The following is a 17,692-nucleotide window of genomic DNA, read 5'->3' as shown; positions in this document are numbered from 1 at the left end:
AAATTAGATGTTCTGTTAAAAGTAAATACATCACATGCAATAGCCAAGTAAGTACTATATAAGGCCATTCAGATCTGACAAATGACAGTATAATGACATTTTGTTAACTCTGTAAAGATTATATTGCTGAGTGCTTTCAAAATTACCTAATGTACAAAATTCTAGACTTAGTAGACAAAGAATAACAACACATCGAGTTTAAAGAAACCAATAAAACTTAGAATGGGATTCTGTCTTGTTTTTGTTTTGTTAAAAATCATGTATTGAATTTAATTTTTAGTAAAGCAAGCATTACATAATGCTTTAAAAATTTAAAATTCGGGGAAAAAAGTTTACATCCAAAAAGATGAATGGAAAATTGTGCTTTCAGACTGTAGAATTAGTTTTCTTACAAGGTTAACCATTTCATCTTGCCATTGGATACTGGGAATTTCATCTATGTAATGTATATATGTGCAGTTCATATCCAGGTCCTGCAAAAATCTAAAACTGTGTGCTTCACTTCATGTAGCAAAGGCACCTATGTTATTCTCCCTTTTGAGCAAAAGTTATGATCCAGTTTTCCTGCTGAAGATGATTTTTCCACGATTGTGTCGCTCAAACTCTCTGTGTTGAGCAGTACAGTAAATCACAAGAGAAAGTGGCGGCGAATCCCTGTTTATGCTGGAAGAGGTTGCTCTGTGGACCATTTGAAGAAGCTCTGGACTTATCACAAGGGAAACCGAGCAGAATTGTGAAGCAGACGGACAGGAACAAAAGGCTATTCTGGTGTGAGGAGAAATCAGTCACTTCAGCTCCACAAGCAGATGTTGCTACTGGACTGACAAGTGGAACCTACTCCTGCTGGAGAAAGGTAAAGTTTGCCATTGGGGCAGACACACAATTCATACACTGTCTGTTGAGCATTTGAGGAGCTGGGTGAAGATGAGAAAGAGCCAGTCGGCAGATTTCCCAGCCGAATTGTGTCCGCATTCAAAAATATCTAGGGGGAAAAATTGCATTTTAATTTATTTTAGCATTCTACATTCCTTGGAGCTTTACAACATGGTCTAATAAGAAAGACTGCACAACAAACAATTCTATTGGTTTAGCTGCCATGCTTTGTTGAACAAACAAATTACATTTCTACGGTGTAGCCCAAAAGCTCTACAGCTATCTTCTCCTTTGAGACGTGGTGCATTCAATCCAAAAAGCAATATTGTACAATCTGCTTAACAGTCCAACCCAGTTACTCAAACATCACAGAAAATTAATGATTTTGACAAAGTCTCTCAATTTAACTTCTTAATCATGCCTAGTCTAAAGAGTATACAAAGAGCTCCAAAGTTTCCACAGCCACGGACACCCGAAATGAAGCTTGAACACACCTATGATAGTGTGCATGGAGAAGGAGAATGTTCATGGAGATGACATTACTGAAGGGATGGGAAATTAATAAAAAAATGACAGGCCTAAATTTTTTAAATACTCATAAAATCATGTCAATAGTCTAAAACCTATGCTAGGTAGAAAATAAGCAAGATTAGCAATAGATAATTATTAGATATAATTAAGTTTGAAGTCTCCATGAAGCATATTACTTGTACCAACACCTACTTTGCTGTATCTTCTAACTTGTAAAATTACTTCACATATTTCGAATCATGGACTTAACACTTTCAGAGACAGTGATCACATGGCTTTGATATGCGTGGGAAAAGTTCCAAAGAAGGAAAATTTAATTGTGAACTTGAATGAGCAAAGAAACAACTCTCTCTAGCTATCCTTTCATTCTATACTTATGTAGCTAATTACTGCCTACAGGCATCTCTAATTGACAGGAGAATCAGAGAATACACCATTTTCTATATTTTTGCCCTCATCCAAGTTTTATTCATGTCTCATTAGGGATCTTGGAAAGGCTCCCTAATCTGGCCCACCCAGCTGCCATTCTTGTCCTCTTATAGTCTATTTTACATACTGCTTGAGTAAACTTTTAAGAAATGTAAATCAAATCATGTCACTTCAGTGCTCAAAATTCTCTAATGGCCTGCCAGCACTCTTAACATGAATCGTCATTCTTGTCCATGGCTCACAAGCTTGATATAATTTGGCCCATCTCTCCAACATCACTGCCTATAATTCTTGCTCCAGCTTTTGCATTTCTCACAATGCCAAAAGAACTCTGGCCTAAGGGCTTTTCTATTCCCCATTTCTTTAGCTTAAAATACTTTTCTCCAGATATTTATAAGGGGGGTTAGATATTAACTAGGTGGTTAGAGAACAGGGGTAGGAGGGAGATTTCCACTGTTTGCCTTTTCATACTTTTTAAATTTTGAAACACAGGAACTGATTGCATAAGTGAGTCAGAAAAAAGATTCATATACTATAGGCATGCATATTTTAGATTAATTTGGATGTGAGTATATTTGTTCAAATCTCTACTAAAAGGTCATCTGCTCAGAAAAGACTTTCCTAACCACCCTATTAAAATAACCTTAACCTAGTTATTAATTTCTCAACAGTATTACTTTTCTCTGTAGTTACAATCCCTTCCTAATATTCATTGTATTTACTCATTTATTGTCTGTTTCTCTTATTTAAAAGTAAGATCTATGAGGTCAGGGCATATCTTTGGTTCATGGATATAGAACAGTGCGTAGAACTGCGAAAACACATATTGTGTGAAATAACACTTTCTTCACTTTTGACATGTCTCTCCCTTCTTGGGTGCAAATGTTACCTTCCACCAAAGTTCAGTTCATCCACTTCATCCTTCATAGATCATCTCCTGATGATCCAAGATGGAAGACATTTTTACTTTATTGTTATTAATCTTATTTTGCTGATCACTTAATATGTTATTTTAAAGTCATAGCTTACTTTCCTTACTAAACTATGCTTCCCCTGAAGATGGACTCACACCTCTATTTTATTATAACTTCACAGTGTTTGACCCTGAACATAAAGCTTCCATATAATACAAGAAGGTGTTGAATAAATGAATAAATTACACAATATAAATGAATGATTGCATTTACCACCAATATTCAAAGTTAAGAAAGCATCCTTAAAGTTTTCATTTGTAGGTGACACATGTTGAAATGTATTACCCCATAATTACTCCTGGGTTAAGTGACAGGAAAGAAAAGAGAATAAAGGGCTTCTGTTTTAATCATTTTAGTAAATTTGTTTATCTGATGTAAAAGTTAGAAATGCCCAAAACAAGCAAAGGAAAATGAAAATAAATTTTGGGGCATAGATGCTGGGTCTCATTTCTTCTGGCTCTGTTTCCAGGTTGAGGGACATCAGTGAGTGTAACACAATGTTACACGCTCTGGGCTTTCACTCATTTCTCCACAGGGGAGAAGGAATGATTTTTTTTACTAGCTGAGTTTGAGAGAAACTAGACTTATAGAGCTCATTCCTCTTTTCTCACTTCTTTTTAGGAGCTAGCACGCTTGCAGACAGCAGACATTCTCAAGCTTCAAAAAATGCTGAAAAATATTACAGAGGCAAGCTCTGGGACTGCGAGGTTTAGGTGAGTTCACGCTGAAGAAATGTTAGGTGCTCGTGTTTTGTCCAAGAAACCTTGAAATATAGACAATAACAAGTGAAACATGGAAAACTAAAGAACATGTGGATAAAGAGGCTCATGTGGTATTGATGAAATGATTGTAAGATATTATGAATGGTTCATTTGTTAGTAAGCATAGAAATAAATTTTACTGGTTAGTACTGGTGGTTTGCAGAGCCTTGCTGACACCATGCCACATCACTGGTTTTTATAGTTTGGAACTGATTGTCTTTCCATTGGGGTAGTCTGAATGAATAAAGAGTAGCTGTTTTTGTGAAGAGTAGCTGTTTTTATACAGGTAAGGCATACAGTTGGCAGCCGTGGAAAGCAAAAAGAGATGTGGATGCCTCATCAATGGCATCAGCCTTGAAATTTATGGTGTGTGACCCGGTTTGGCTTAGCTGTAGCAGTGCCCTCCAGCTCTCCTACCTATTTAGAGGCTGCTCTAGACAATACTTAGCTATATGACAATATTTAATTCTATAAACTTCTGAGATCCAAACAGTAGCCTCAACATATAAGGGAGGTAGATTTTATTAATAGATAAATTAAAATGAATGATGCCTTTAAAAAGAGAAAAATGATATTTTCTTGGCTTGAGATAGAAAATAAGTCATGAGGTAAAAAGAAGCAATATATATTAATTCTTTCCAACCCAACATTGTTCAGCTTTTCCAGCATGGAAGGGCTTGCTCATATCTCTTTCTGTCTGCTAAGGCAGTTACTATAATACTGTTCACTTTCCAACTTCTAAAATTGATATTTCTATCCTATATTGCCCTATAAACCATAAAATGCATTTGTTTTGAATCTCTTCCTGATACTCAGAATTACATCCCCAAGGTTTTAACTCATGGCCCATTGTCTTCTCTCCACCAAGAATTCATTTATCCCATTCTTATCTTTTAAAATTAGACCTATCACTGTAGGAGAAAATTTTAATCAATTTGTAAAATGAAAATTGTTCTCTCTTCCCTTGGTAATCTTGTAACATGTTATTATGTTATTGTATTTCATATGCTGTTATAACACTTTCAATGTTCCTACAATTATGATTCATGTTGTCTTCAGAAGTGACTTTGAAATTTCTTGCAACATTATGTCTGAAATAACTGAATTTTCTGCGTGCAGAATTTTGTGTGCAATTTCATTCTTACACAATTTGTCTGTTATTTTGGTTACCTCAATACCATACCTGCTCTGATTTTTACTGGTTTAAAACTATCTAACAGTAGGGACTTTACATCTTTCTATATTGTTTAGTAAATGATCAATCTGCCTTTCTGTGGCATAGCCAATGAAGCAAAGAGAAAGATTTTATATCATTTCACACTTCTTTGTAGGAAAATTACATGCTATTTATATTATACTATGCATTCTATGAAGACATAATGCTGTGCTTTTCTATATATTTGTTTTATTAATATAAAAAATAACTACAACTGAAAACCACTGGCTATGATTTACTTATAGCGTAATACTCAATTCACAATTAAATGCTAACCTATAATTGTATCCAAGGATTCTGCTGATACTTTGAATAAAACAATAAATAAAGTGGTACGTAAATAGAAGCAGAAAGGAGATTTATGACCATCAATATTTATTATGGAATGATTCACTTCGAATAATTTGAATGAAATGATTAGCATGATAAAAGCAACTCTTTAGAAAAGACCTGGGATATTCTGAAAGATTTCTGTCTTGCTGTGGTAGATAAAGTAACATAGTTTGTAACTGTAGTGGAAAAGAATTCTAAAAGGTAATATGGATATATTTTTAAAATATTATAAAGCATATTTTAAAATAATTTAAGTTGTAATATCCACTAAGATGTTACTATGGTTCTGCCAATAACTTTGTTTATAAAAAAGAAGCAAAATATGCAATTAAAATTTATCTTGAATCAGCAACTGAGATAATGGCATAAAAGTAAAAGTAAAAAAAGAACATTTCCCTTTGATTCTATTAATTTATGTCCTCATCTTTACATCTAAAGACTTATAAAATGCTCCAGAGCATCTCTCTCAAATTCTCCTTCCATTCTTTTTCTTCTCAACTTGAACTTTGTAAGCTGATAATAAAAAATAAATAAGTACATGAAGCAAGAAAATACTAGGGGAATTAATTTGTAGAAACAGCATTCCAACAGATTTAGACCTTCAAGGACTTTGGGAATTGCAGTAAAAATATACAGAATAGAATATGTATTATGTATAAGGCTTTGTAATAATTAAGGTAGAATTAAAAACAAACAAGCAAATAAAAGAACAACTACCAAGATGTCCAGGCAGATTTGAAAGAACAACAGATGAAAATCCTAGAAATGAACAACATAATTACTAACATTAAAAGCTCAATGTAGGGATTAAATAAGAGATTAGATATTGAAGAAGAACCTGGGCATATAGATCTGAATAAATAAGCAGAGTGAGGCACATGGAGACAAAGACATAAAAAGTAGAAAGGGGAGGCTAAGGGATCTGGAGGGTAAAAGTGAATAAACTTAGTATTTCTTTAGAGTTCTAGAAAAATGCCACAGAGAAAATGGGGAGAGGTAGTATCTGAAGACATAATGCTGACTAATTTTCAGAACTGACAAAAGCATGATTTTTCAGATGCAACAACCACAATGTATACAGCTAGTAAAGTAAATTAAATAAATGTGTGCCTAGAGAGAAAGAGGAGAAGACTGAAGGCAAAGGGTTTTTTTAGAGCAGGAAGCAAGAAAAAGGAGAGGATCTTTAAAGGATTGACGACAGACTTAAAGGAGATTCTTGGGGGAAAGAAAGTGACTTGGAAGAAAGCTATAACTGAGTATCTATCTCAGAAGTAACAATAGGTTTAAATAGCAAAATAAACTTTGCTTTTTTTCTTTTAAAAATGTAGGCTCTATCTTTACAGAAACAAACATCCAAGGTACTTTTTAGAAAAAATGTTTTGAAGACAAAAATAGAATAAAGAAAACAAGGATTATCTTGTTCTTGATGTTATCTTGATATTTATTATATTTATATGCCAATTTTGAAACTACACAAGTTTAGATGCTCCACTTATAATTGACATATGAATGAACACCTTTTAATAGAAAATAGAGCTTTGACTTAAGAATATACCATTAAGTTCACCAAATTTTATATTCAAGAAGTACTGTAATTTCATAATTTAAATTCTCTTATGATGCAGTTCTTTATGTTTTACTTGGAACCACATGCATATACTTTGAGAGGCAGGGCCCTCAGCAGTAAAGGGCCAGTCTCTATCCTTGAGAACTCACCTCCCCCTCTGTAGACTGCAAATGGAGCTCCTTCCTGCAGGTGGCCTTGAAGTCTCCTGCAGCTGCACTCACCTGGACCCCTCGAGGAGCTTCCATTATCAAGGACCTGGTCGGTGATTCAAGCCTAAGGAAAAAACAAAATAATCCTTAATAGTAAAAAGAAAAAAATTATGATACACAAAAAAATAACATTAGTCAACTAAAAACAAACAAAGAAACAAGTGAGCATAAATAAAATTCCTTACCATTTCAAAAAAGCCCAAATAAGGTTTCAGAATAATTTTTGATTACCTTATTTATTTTTTGACTCAGTGAATCTCTTTATTTGTTGACATCAACTATTTTTCATTTGTATAATGATTTACTAACAGTTTCAATGTCGTTTCCCTTCACAATGCACATGAAAAGTAGGTTGTGATAAGTTTACATGTTTAAATCTTTTATACATTTTCAATTTTAATGAAGGAGCTTTAATAAATGCATTTCTACAAAGTGATCATGTAAGTATCCCTCAATAAGAGTCCCTATCTTGCAAAGATGAGAGAGCATTAAGAAAATCATGAATATTGCAAGCTTTTAAGTGCGCACAGTAAAAATTTTGTAAATTTGAAATTTTTCAAAGTACCTTTTACACTTTAGAAGTTAATTAAAATGAAGAAACAAGACATTTCCTGCATCAACTGACTACTGGCCAAGGAAAATGTCCACAGAATAAATAATATCAATGAAGAAGAAAAATTTGATACACAAGTACAAATGTAATTAAAGGTTGACTACACAGATTTTGAGGGAAAAAAGTATTTTAGATAGTTGTGCCTGTAAAAATGATAGCTGAGAGGCAGTTACAAAATCATCTTCAACTATAAAACTAGAGAAAAGAACCAAAGAAGACAGAATACAGAAAGTACAATATAGTCATAAAAAGCACTAGTGTGAGAAGAAGTAATATCTCTGAGTTGGTCTTTTCAGATATGCGTTCAGCTCTGGGGCTGCAGTTGTCTGTGTTCCCCTTGACCCCATGACTTCAGGAAAAGAGCCCCCTCAGGCTTACGTTCGCTATCATCTAGAGAAAGTAGTTTCTTTTGAGGCAATAGATCCAGAGCTGTTCTGCAGAAAAAAAACACATCAAACAGTTTGTCTCTGAAGATTAGCAGTCTCTCAGTAGTGAAATTGAACTTGATTTGGAAATGTCGAAGGACAAGAATCAGCATTTAGAAGTATTTGGACACTTGCAAATGTTTTTTGTTTGTTTGTTTCTGTTTTTTCACTCAAAAAAAAACAACTTTAAAATGTTCATCTCTTTGGGACTCTTGGTATCTTCACACAATTCCTGGCAGGGTCAAGTTTTGAATATGTATTTTAAAGAAATCTCCGTTTGTTGTCATTTTTTAAATAAAAATCACAGATTTTGACAGAATATTTGAAAACTTGAAAAAAATCAGTCATAATTTTTCATTCACCATCCTTATACTTTGCACATGTTATATAAATTTCAAAAACTGAATGTTAAAAGTATATTTTTAATTGATTTCCCCTGATTTCCCCAAATCTACAGCACCTTGAATAGTATATCTGTGACCACAACTATTTCCATTTGTTAATTATCCATGACATTAAATGTAATTATTTAAGTTTGTATATTATCAAACCATTCAAACAAAAATCAGATAAGGAATCAAAATAGATTAAAGTTCTAAAAGAGATTATGAATTTGACATTCACAGAAACACAACTCAGTGAACTTATAAGTGTGAAGAACACTTAATTTATAAAATAAATGATATGATATATTTTGTTTCTGAGGTTAAGGAGTTTGGGTTATTACTTATATATCTGATAGTAAAATGTCCATATTACATGTGTACATTTTTGTACTATATTTCTACCATGTTTGACATTTGGGATCAGAGCATTAGAATATATCAATGATTTCAGGGCTCTTGGGTTTTTCCATTCTTGTTTTTGTTAATTATTTAATCAGAACATTTTTATTACATTCATTTTAGACCTCAGGTGTCATTGGCAGCATAGCCACAGAGTAGAGTGATTTGCTAATGCTGACTCAGAGGATTCCTCTTCAAAGAGGAGGTAAAGTTGAGAGCTGGCTGAACCTCAGTTCAGGAAAGTCAGTCAGCAGCAATAAGCCTCGATTTTATCATCTTTAAATGGACAATTATAATGATTTCTTATAGGAATATAATAAATTTCTTAAAAGAATAAAGGGAAATAAGTACATGGTAGAATAATATTTTGAAATATTAATGGAATTTTCTCCCTTATCCCATTTGCTTGTACCCCTTACCATTCCCATTCACTAGACAGTACCCTTTGCCACAAATGATGGATGATAGAGCAGAGAAGCTGAGAAAAATCTTTTGTGTTTTCTAATCTTATTAACATTTTGAGTTGAATAAAACACTAGCCATTTAATGTGCTGAAAATGATTCAGCACATAAACAAAAACATCAGAAGAAAACCAAAATCATTGAGAACTTGTTGTTTATTCAAGCCTATGGAAAACTATTTTCTTGATTCACAGGGTAGAGAAGATCTGGAGGGAAATCAACAGAATTGGCCTTGAATGGTTCGCTGTGTTTTGCTACCTGGGGCCAAGTCCTAGGTTGTGGGACTTTTATTCTCTAGGTGTTAGAGATATGAGAAGAGCAGTAATGTACCTTCTATATTATATATGTATGTAAATTATTAAATATGTATATTATATATGTAAATAAAACTTAACGAAGCATATATTAAAAACATTCAAAAACTGGTAGCAATTTTATGGTATTGTTAAGTCCTAAAAAGTTTTGAAGTGATTTAGATTGAATAAAATAGGTTTCAACTATATGCTTTGTTAATCTTGATAAAGTTAAATGTAGTGCCCCAGTAAGTTTCATTAAAAATAAGTTTTATTAAAAATAGCACTGTTTTGAATAGTATTCAACATTTAGATGAGTAATATATACTAGAAACTTAAAATTAATTAAGGAGAGTGTACGGTTAAAGAGTAATAAAACTTTATTAGAATACCTGGAGGATTTGATAATTCTATTTTCAAAAGAACAAGTTGTGGTAGTCAAATATTTTTTATGAACATGAAAATTTAAACTTGCAAACTATTTTTACAAGCTTAAAATTAACATAAGCAAATAAACTATTTAGCATAAGAAAGTAAACTATTTTTTTCTAGGCAAAAAATCATAACAGGACTGCAATATATATGGAGACGAAAGAACTTCAAACTGACAATATTGTGAACAACATAAACTCATTGTGATCATTTACAGATGAATATATTATATCTGAATAAACCAATATCAACCAATATTAACCAATATATATCTGAATCAACCAATATTAGCATCTATAATTACATGTATACCTACACTTATATATATGCACACACAATACGTACTTAGAGCTATTCATTGTTTCTAGGTTTATCACATGCTAAGTAGAGAAAAGACATTTCTGCACAAGTGGTGTGCAAATATCTGCACCTACACCTAACTTCAAGTGTTAAACTCCATGAATTCTGACAATAAGAAAGTAATCTTTACATTTAAGCAAATTGAAGCCTTATAAAAAGATTTGAAGTTAGGTGGGTATATGATTATATGATCTATCCAAACCATTATAAAGCAAATAGATTTAGATAAAAAATTTTAAAAATATGAAATAAAAGTAGGCATCACAATTTGCTAGCCATGCCAACTTATACAAAATATTTTCCCGGGCCTTTACTAGAAGCTGAGTGCTTCTAGAAGCCATATTAGAAATTTCGGAATAATAGAAAACCATTACTGATTTTGAAAGTGTTGTTTTATACTATAAAGTAATGAAAATTATTTACAAGAAGCAGTCTTGGAAATTGAGGTATAAATTAACTGAAACTTAATTACTATGCTCAAAAGTTACATCAACTTAATAAAAGAATTAAACAAAGGATTTGAATATGAAACTCATAGATTCTAAATGAGTTCTACTTCAAATTTTAAATCCAGCTAACCTCTCTGGGGCTCAGTTACCTAATAAATAAAATCATAGAGCACTTAAAAATAGAAATATTGTAGCCATTGCAAAACATCATTAGATTTTCCCTTCTTTATTAGTGTTAGCCATATAATTATAATAATATACTAAGAGCTAATATTAACACTAGGAACTTATTCTATACTTAAAACTTTGCATAGATTCTCTTAATCACCAATACTGCAAAATGGGCCCTCTAATTATCCATATTTTACCTAGGTAGTACTTGAATCTTATTGTAGTAGAGTCATTTTCTCAGGATTATGTAGTTAGTAGCAAAGACCCTAGAATACCTAAAGCAATCATGAAAAAGAATAACAGTTTTGGAGAACTTAAAACTTATTGCAATGCTATTGTAATCAAGACAGTGTCAGGCTAGCATAACGAATCAAACAATGGAATAAAATAGAGACTCCAGAAATAGAGACTTTCACATGTATGGTCATTTGATTTTTTGACAAAGGCAGTGATCCAATGAGAAAAAGTAGTCTTTTCAGTGAATGGTGCTGGAATAACTGAACTCTATGTGGACAAAATGAACCTAAATCTATACCACACACTGTTATCAAAAGTAAAAGCTAAAAACATAGGCTTTTAAGGGGAAATATCTCTGTGATTTGGGAGCAGGAAAGTCATTCTTAGATCATAAAAAGAATTACCTTCAATAAAATGAATACACGATCTGTATAAATTACAGTATATAAATTATATATTGGGAAATTACTTTCTCTCTCTCCATATATATGTATATACATTTATACACATTATATATACATATATATAATATATATATTTATACACAAACACACAAATATATAACAAAGCACTGGTGCTAGGATGTATAAATAATCTTCCAAATCAAAGATAAAAATACAAAAACATCAAATATGAACAAAAGATTTGAACAAACACTTTGCTAAAGAATATATATGGTTGTCCCATATGTACATGAAAAAGTCATTAAAATCATTAATCATCACGTCATGGCAAATTAAAAACATGAGGTACCACTACACACCCACGAGAATGCTAACACTAAATATTAGTGAAGACATGTAGTAACTGAAATGCTCCTTTATTTTTGGTGAAGGAGTAAAATGATACAACTACTTTGGAAAGCTTGGCATTTTTATATAAAGTTTAACATATGTCGGATAAACCCAAGTGTCTATCAGTTAGGAAAATGCATAAATAAAATATTGTATGTTCATATAATGGAATACTAATTAGCAACAAAGCAGAAAGAACTATTGATACAGACAATATCATGTATGGATCTCAAAAATATGTAGAGTGAAAGAGATCTTTTAAAGAAGGGTACATACTGTATGATTAATTCATATTTAGTACTAAATCAGTCTAATCAAATCCCAGGTGAACAAAGTGAGAGCTGAGGTTGCTCCTCGTGGTAGTGGTGGGGATTTACTAGGAGAGGGCATGAGGGAATTTTCTTGGGTAATGATAGAAATTTGGGTTAACACAGATGTGTGCATTTTTTAAAACTCAACAAACATGCACTTAAGCTTTGTGAATGCTATTGCATAATTATTTTACAACAAAAGAAAGTGTAAATGATCTTGAACACTACTAGTTTATGATATACTTGCTAAAGCAATCATAGAAAGTATACAGATTAATGCAATTTATGTTCAAATGCATAAAAAATATGATACATAAGTCAATGGGTGATAGAATGTATACATATGTGATTAAGGATATATACATATGTGATTTTTCCATTGTTATAGGAAAAATATAGGAAATAATAATGGAAAAATCTAGCTGGGAGTATATAGATGGTCATTAAGAGATGCTTTCAACACTGAATATTTTTGAGAATTTTTATAATAAGATGTTGGGGAAGAAGCTGTGGTTTCACATCTTATAAGATTATCTACTTTTTCTGTAAAATTTGTAAAACATGCTGGGGGAATCTGAATAGGAAAATTGTTAATTGACGCTAATGTTTGACTGTCATCAACTGTATTAAGGTGAAATAAAGATTAATGACATATAGGGATACTTTTAAAATATATAATTCCTGTGGCTAAATTATTATATTAATATAAATGCTATATTATTTAATGTCTGTATTTTACAATTATATTGGGGGGATATCTGGAAAGAATTTATGATATATTTGTTTTACTTGGAAATTCAAGAATTTGAGATATTCCTGGATAAAAACAAACTCAAATATATCTCTACATCATGAAATTTACAATATTTCAAAAAGTAATAAACATTTGTTATTGAATCCCCCCCAAAATTCTCAAGAAAATCTCTTGAAATTTAAAATATTATGTCAACATATTTTGGGGAGAAAAGTATGTGTGACAGTATTGGATTTTAAAAAATAAAGTGGGAGATCTTCCTTTTAAAATTAGAACTTAATATAAAGTTTATTTTAATTACAAATTATATTGGAATTAGATATAGAATTTGGGTCAATGGAACACAATACAGTCTAAAACAGATGGAAGGAATTTATGGAAATTTAATATCCGACAAATGTAGCAACCATTTGGGGGTGGATATGTTATCTTATTTAATAAATAATGCTTAATAAATTGACTAATCATACTGAAGAAAATAACATTAGATCCTTAACACACTCTCCAAGGATAACTTCCAGTTTTAACTATTCAAAATATAAAAACGAATTAAAAAATCACTGACTATAATATTCCACAGAAAACTGAAGGAAGATTTAGTACATAATATCCCACTTTATTTATTCGAAGTATAAAACTACAAAAAGTATTCATTTTGAAACCATTGTAGCAATCACAGCAGTGAATTTCAGACTAGTTTTCACAGTGGGTTCCCAGGGATTATAGCAGAGGGAAGGATTAAGGTTGAACTTAAGTCACCTCGCTCTGTTTTCTCCAAGCAATTCTGTTTTTATGATGTTTATATACCAAAGTTGCAACATGATTTTGTTTTTAAGGTGCTGTGCAATTCTCAAATTTGCAAATGAGTGACCTAGGTCTCTAGCAGAAATTTCAACATTCTAAGAGTTCAGACTTCTTTTAAACTAAGTCACAAAGATACAATTACTAAACAGAAACTTAAGCATCATGTACCTTGTTATTGATAAATATTTAACACTATGTCAGAGAAATAGTAGTCACTCATTAATGATTTCTCAGCTTCAGTGATGGAATGAATGAAGAATTAAACAGAAAGTGTTTTAAGGCAAAAAAATCAATGCAAACTATGACTTAAACATATAAGAAATTTTACTGTCTTATCACTTTAGGCTACAGTGAACTTTCTTCAGATGCCAACAACGTTGTTTTGTTTCCTCCATATTTATCATTTTTTTTTGCTCACTAGCACATTCCATTATGGTCTCCTTCAAATTAGATCAAGGAAATCTCTAGATCAATTACCTTCTTGTGTTCCCAAGATTGCAAGCTAACACAAGCTTCTCAGAAGGCTCATTTGCTACTAATTCTAAATAAATATATAAAAACATACACAGAATTAAAGAGTAAAAGGATAAAAGAGGAGAGGAAGGGAAGAAGGGAGAAGGAGAGAGGAAGGGAGGAGAGGAAAGAGAAGGAGAGGATAAAAGAAAAATACTACTTTATTATTATTTTTTCCTCATAGGTAGAAAAATACCGTCAAAGTATTTTACCCTCCCTTTATTTTGACAAAATTTCTCAGAAAGAAATCCTTAACTGCTTAATAAATGAGAGTTTTTCCTCGAACATAAGAGTGTTGTAAATTAAAGCAATGCGTTTCCAGAGGGTAATTTGGAGCCTGAAAATCTCAACATTTCAGTTTTAGATTATATTCAGATCAGAATGAACATGATACAAAGATTCCAATTATATCATCAAATATTAACTCCTTTCACTGATTCCAACTCAAGGCTCTTGTCTTATTCTTGGAATAGTTAATGGAACTTGAATCCAAACAATCTTTGGGCAATGGGTATTATATAATGGATTTCATCATTTCTTACCAGAAGTTAATTTAAAAATAAAAAAGAAAGAACATTTATACTTGGGCTATTCCAGGCAATTATGCCGTTATCTCCTTATTGACCATTCAGTATACATTTTTTTTAGCCTTTTAGCATATAGGTCCTTATTGAAAAACCATATCACCTTCTATAAGAAATAAAAAAAAACCTACGTGTGTAGGTTTAAAATAAACATAAAAATTAGCACAAAACTTGGTGCATATTAAACACTTATCAAACATCTGTCGAATAAATAAATTATAGAAATCTACTACATTTCCACACCAGAATATTCCTATTCTCTATAATAAACTTTACAAAATATTCCTTTCTAAAGCCTTTTACTCTTGACAAAAACAAAATCAAAGGCAAAATGGCTACTCACGCCTCAAATTACCATTTTATTTACTTCGCCAACTCATCCAACCTTGTTGATTAGAATTAGGTTGCCAACTAAGAGTACTTCATATTGCCCTGAAAGGAAAATTGTCAGCAAGACCTCTAAAAATCTCAGACACTCTGCTTTTAATCTTCAGTACACAAATGAATAATTGAATACCCCCATCATTACTGTGCATTGTTTCTGTTTCAGTTTTGGAATATTGGGGGGCTGCCAATCTGCTTTTAGCACCAGCAGATAAGCCTAGCTTAGTTTACTGTTTAAATAATTGATGAATAATTAGAAAATAAAAACTAGAAGCACTATAAACTAATTATAACTTAATTCACATTCACACATGAATTTTGTCAGCAAGGTAATTAAGATAGCACTTGTTTCTGATTCCTCTTTTGGCAACAGATTTTCATAAAGAAAACTGTAAAATGTGTACATAATTACTAAAATGTTAGAAGTAAACAATGTTTCTTTTAGAACTAAGTAATTTAAAAAATATTATCGAATGAAGCTCTAATCTTTGATAAACTTTGGAATCATTGTCGCATGTGTCTTGGTACTGCAATAACAAATGCTGCCACGTTCCTTATATTACATGCTACTTATTCAGTTTTGCTAAGTTTCAATAATTCAAATTAACAAATGTCTATCAGACACTATTATTTGTGAGATATGGTGCTGGCTATTAACATCACTAAAGATAAGCAGGGAAGATGCAGGTTATATTCTAATGGAACATACGATCTTGTTAGCTGGAGAGAGAAAATAAATAATTACACAAAAATGTTAAATTCTTAACTGAGAAAAGAATCATAAATCAAGATTATAACACATTATAAGACACTATTTACACATATTCATCAATCTTCCTAAATCCTTTTGGTTTTGCCCTAGAGTAAATAATTATTATCTTATTAAAACAAATGGCTTGATCACATAGAGAAGACCACCTTCCCCTGCTACTGTTAATTAGCTTGTTTGAATCTGAATTACTCAACTAGTAAGAAACTGAGTTCTTTAGGAAATTTTATCTTAGAACTATAAAAGTGCAAATTTTACTCCTTGGCTTTTTTTTTTTTTTTTGGTGTTAAGAACTTTCACTTTATTTTTCTATTTTCATTTGAGCATTTTTTTCCCACTCATTTAAATGGGTAGGGCTGAATCTGATCTTTATGAAATAAAGTGATTTTTTTTTTTGCTTAATATTTTTATTGTGTTTTACAAGTGAAAGACTCTCTCAGGTTACTCTTTGATTCAACTTTAAAAATGATTTTAATATCTAATTTAATTTTTTTGATATAAATATTGTTTTCTAATATCATTGCAAACGCACTTTAGAATATAATTTACCTATCAGAAATTAATTATTTAAAACATCTTTTTTATTGACATATAACATTCCTTCTACATAACATTACTTGACCATAAATAGCTTTCTCCTAATCTCTGCTCTCCCTTTCTTTATGCCCATGCATGATATACATTTGTCTATGACAGATTTTCTGGAATCCTTATTTTATCAGTCCTTTCAACTTCTTCTGTAACTGCCCTTTCCTTTCTTTTTTCACTTTCTTCCTGATATATTTATTTTTATATTCATTGTATGTTTATTAAGGAAAAATATACAGAAGCTTATTTTTAGAATAATAACTCACACTTTCTTGCCCTTCATCAAATACTTGACTATTTATTACATAGGTAAGAAATGTCAATTCCTTATACAGGTATGTAGCACATTTTCTATTCTAATTCTTTATATGTCAGAGGCTATAACAGTGATGGAAACAATGACATGGGTATAAGAGTCAGGACTTACCTGAGGTCTTGGGAAGGTTCTGCTCTGATGTGAGGTGTCTCAACAGAGTGCCCAAATACTGCTCCTTCAGTGCCTGGGGGTAACACAAATCCGGTAGTCAGTATAAGCAAGTGGACAGATGTATCAATTTTCATTTCTATTTTATAGATCAAATATTCTTCCAAAAATGGGACAACTGAAAACAGAAGTATAGAAAATAAGAGAAAAATTGGAAAAACATTTCAAGGTAGTGAAGGGCCAAGGAGGATAAATCTAAATGTCACTATGCAGACCACTTTTAAGATGATCTTATTTATAAAAGTTCAGATTGAGTTAGAATTTTTACCCTCTGATTAAAGAAGAAAGACTTATCACCTTCCCTTCTTTTATTTCCCAGTGAATTTGAGGGAAAGATAGGTCATGATACTCAGTTCTGTCCTTCTACAAACAACAGAGCATAAATGAAAATGTGGAGTGAGCTCGAATATATTTATTATTAAATATTTAAAGGCATATGTCTTATTAGGCATTTAGCACTTGTCAGATACAGCTCCGACCTTTGGTGAAAGTGATCACTGAATGGCAGAGAACCAGTCACCTTACTTTGACCTTACTAGAGTTAGGCTGTATCTAAAACCATAAACTACTTGAATTCATTTTATTAG

The 17,692-nt window shown here is 31.7% G+C and overlaps 1 protein-coding gene across 1 annotated transcript in view; it reads right to left on the bottom strand.

Moving 5' to 3' along the window:
* Nucleotides 1-226: 226 nt before the first annotated feature.
* The window catches only part of SGCZ (sarcoglycan zeta), a 541,352-nt gene continuing 523,886 nt past the window's right edge, over nucleotides 227-17,692 (bottom strand). The window contains exons 6-8 of the mRNA XM_039839338.1: nucleotides 17,049-17,121; nucleotides 6,834-6,957; nucleotides 227-982 (exon numbers count right to left, since the gene is read on the bottom strand). Of these exons, the coding sequence (XP_039695272.1) occupies nucleotides 791-982; nucleotides 6,834-6,957; nucleotides 17,049-17,121 (389 nt within the window). The 3' untranslated portion in view covers nucleotides 227-790. The remainder of the gene's footprint in view (nucleotides 983-6,833; nucleotides 6,958-17,048; nucleotides 17,122-17,692) is intronic.

Source organism: Pteropus medius, unplaced genomic scaffold, assembly GCF_902729225.1.
Source record: "Pteropus medius unplaced genomic scaffold, Ma_sr-lr_union100, whole genome shotgun sequence".
NCBI lineage: Eukaryota > Metazoa > Chordata > Mammalia > Chiroptera > Pteropodidae > Pteropus > Pteropus medius.
The sequence above is the reverse complement of the archived record's forward strand: the minus strand, read 5'-3'. Positions and strand labels throughout refer to the sequence as shown.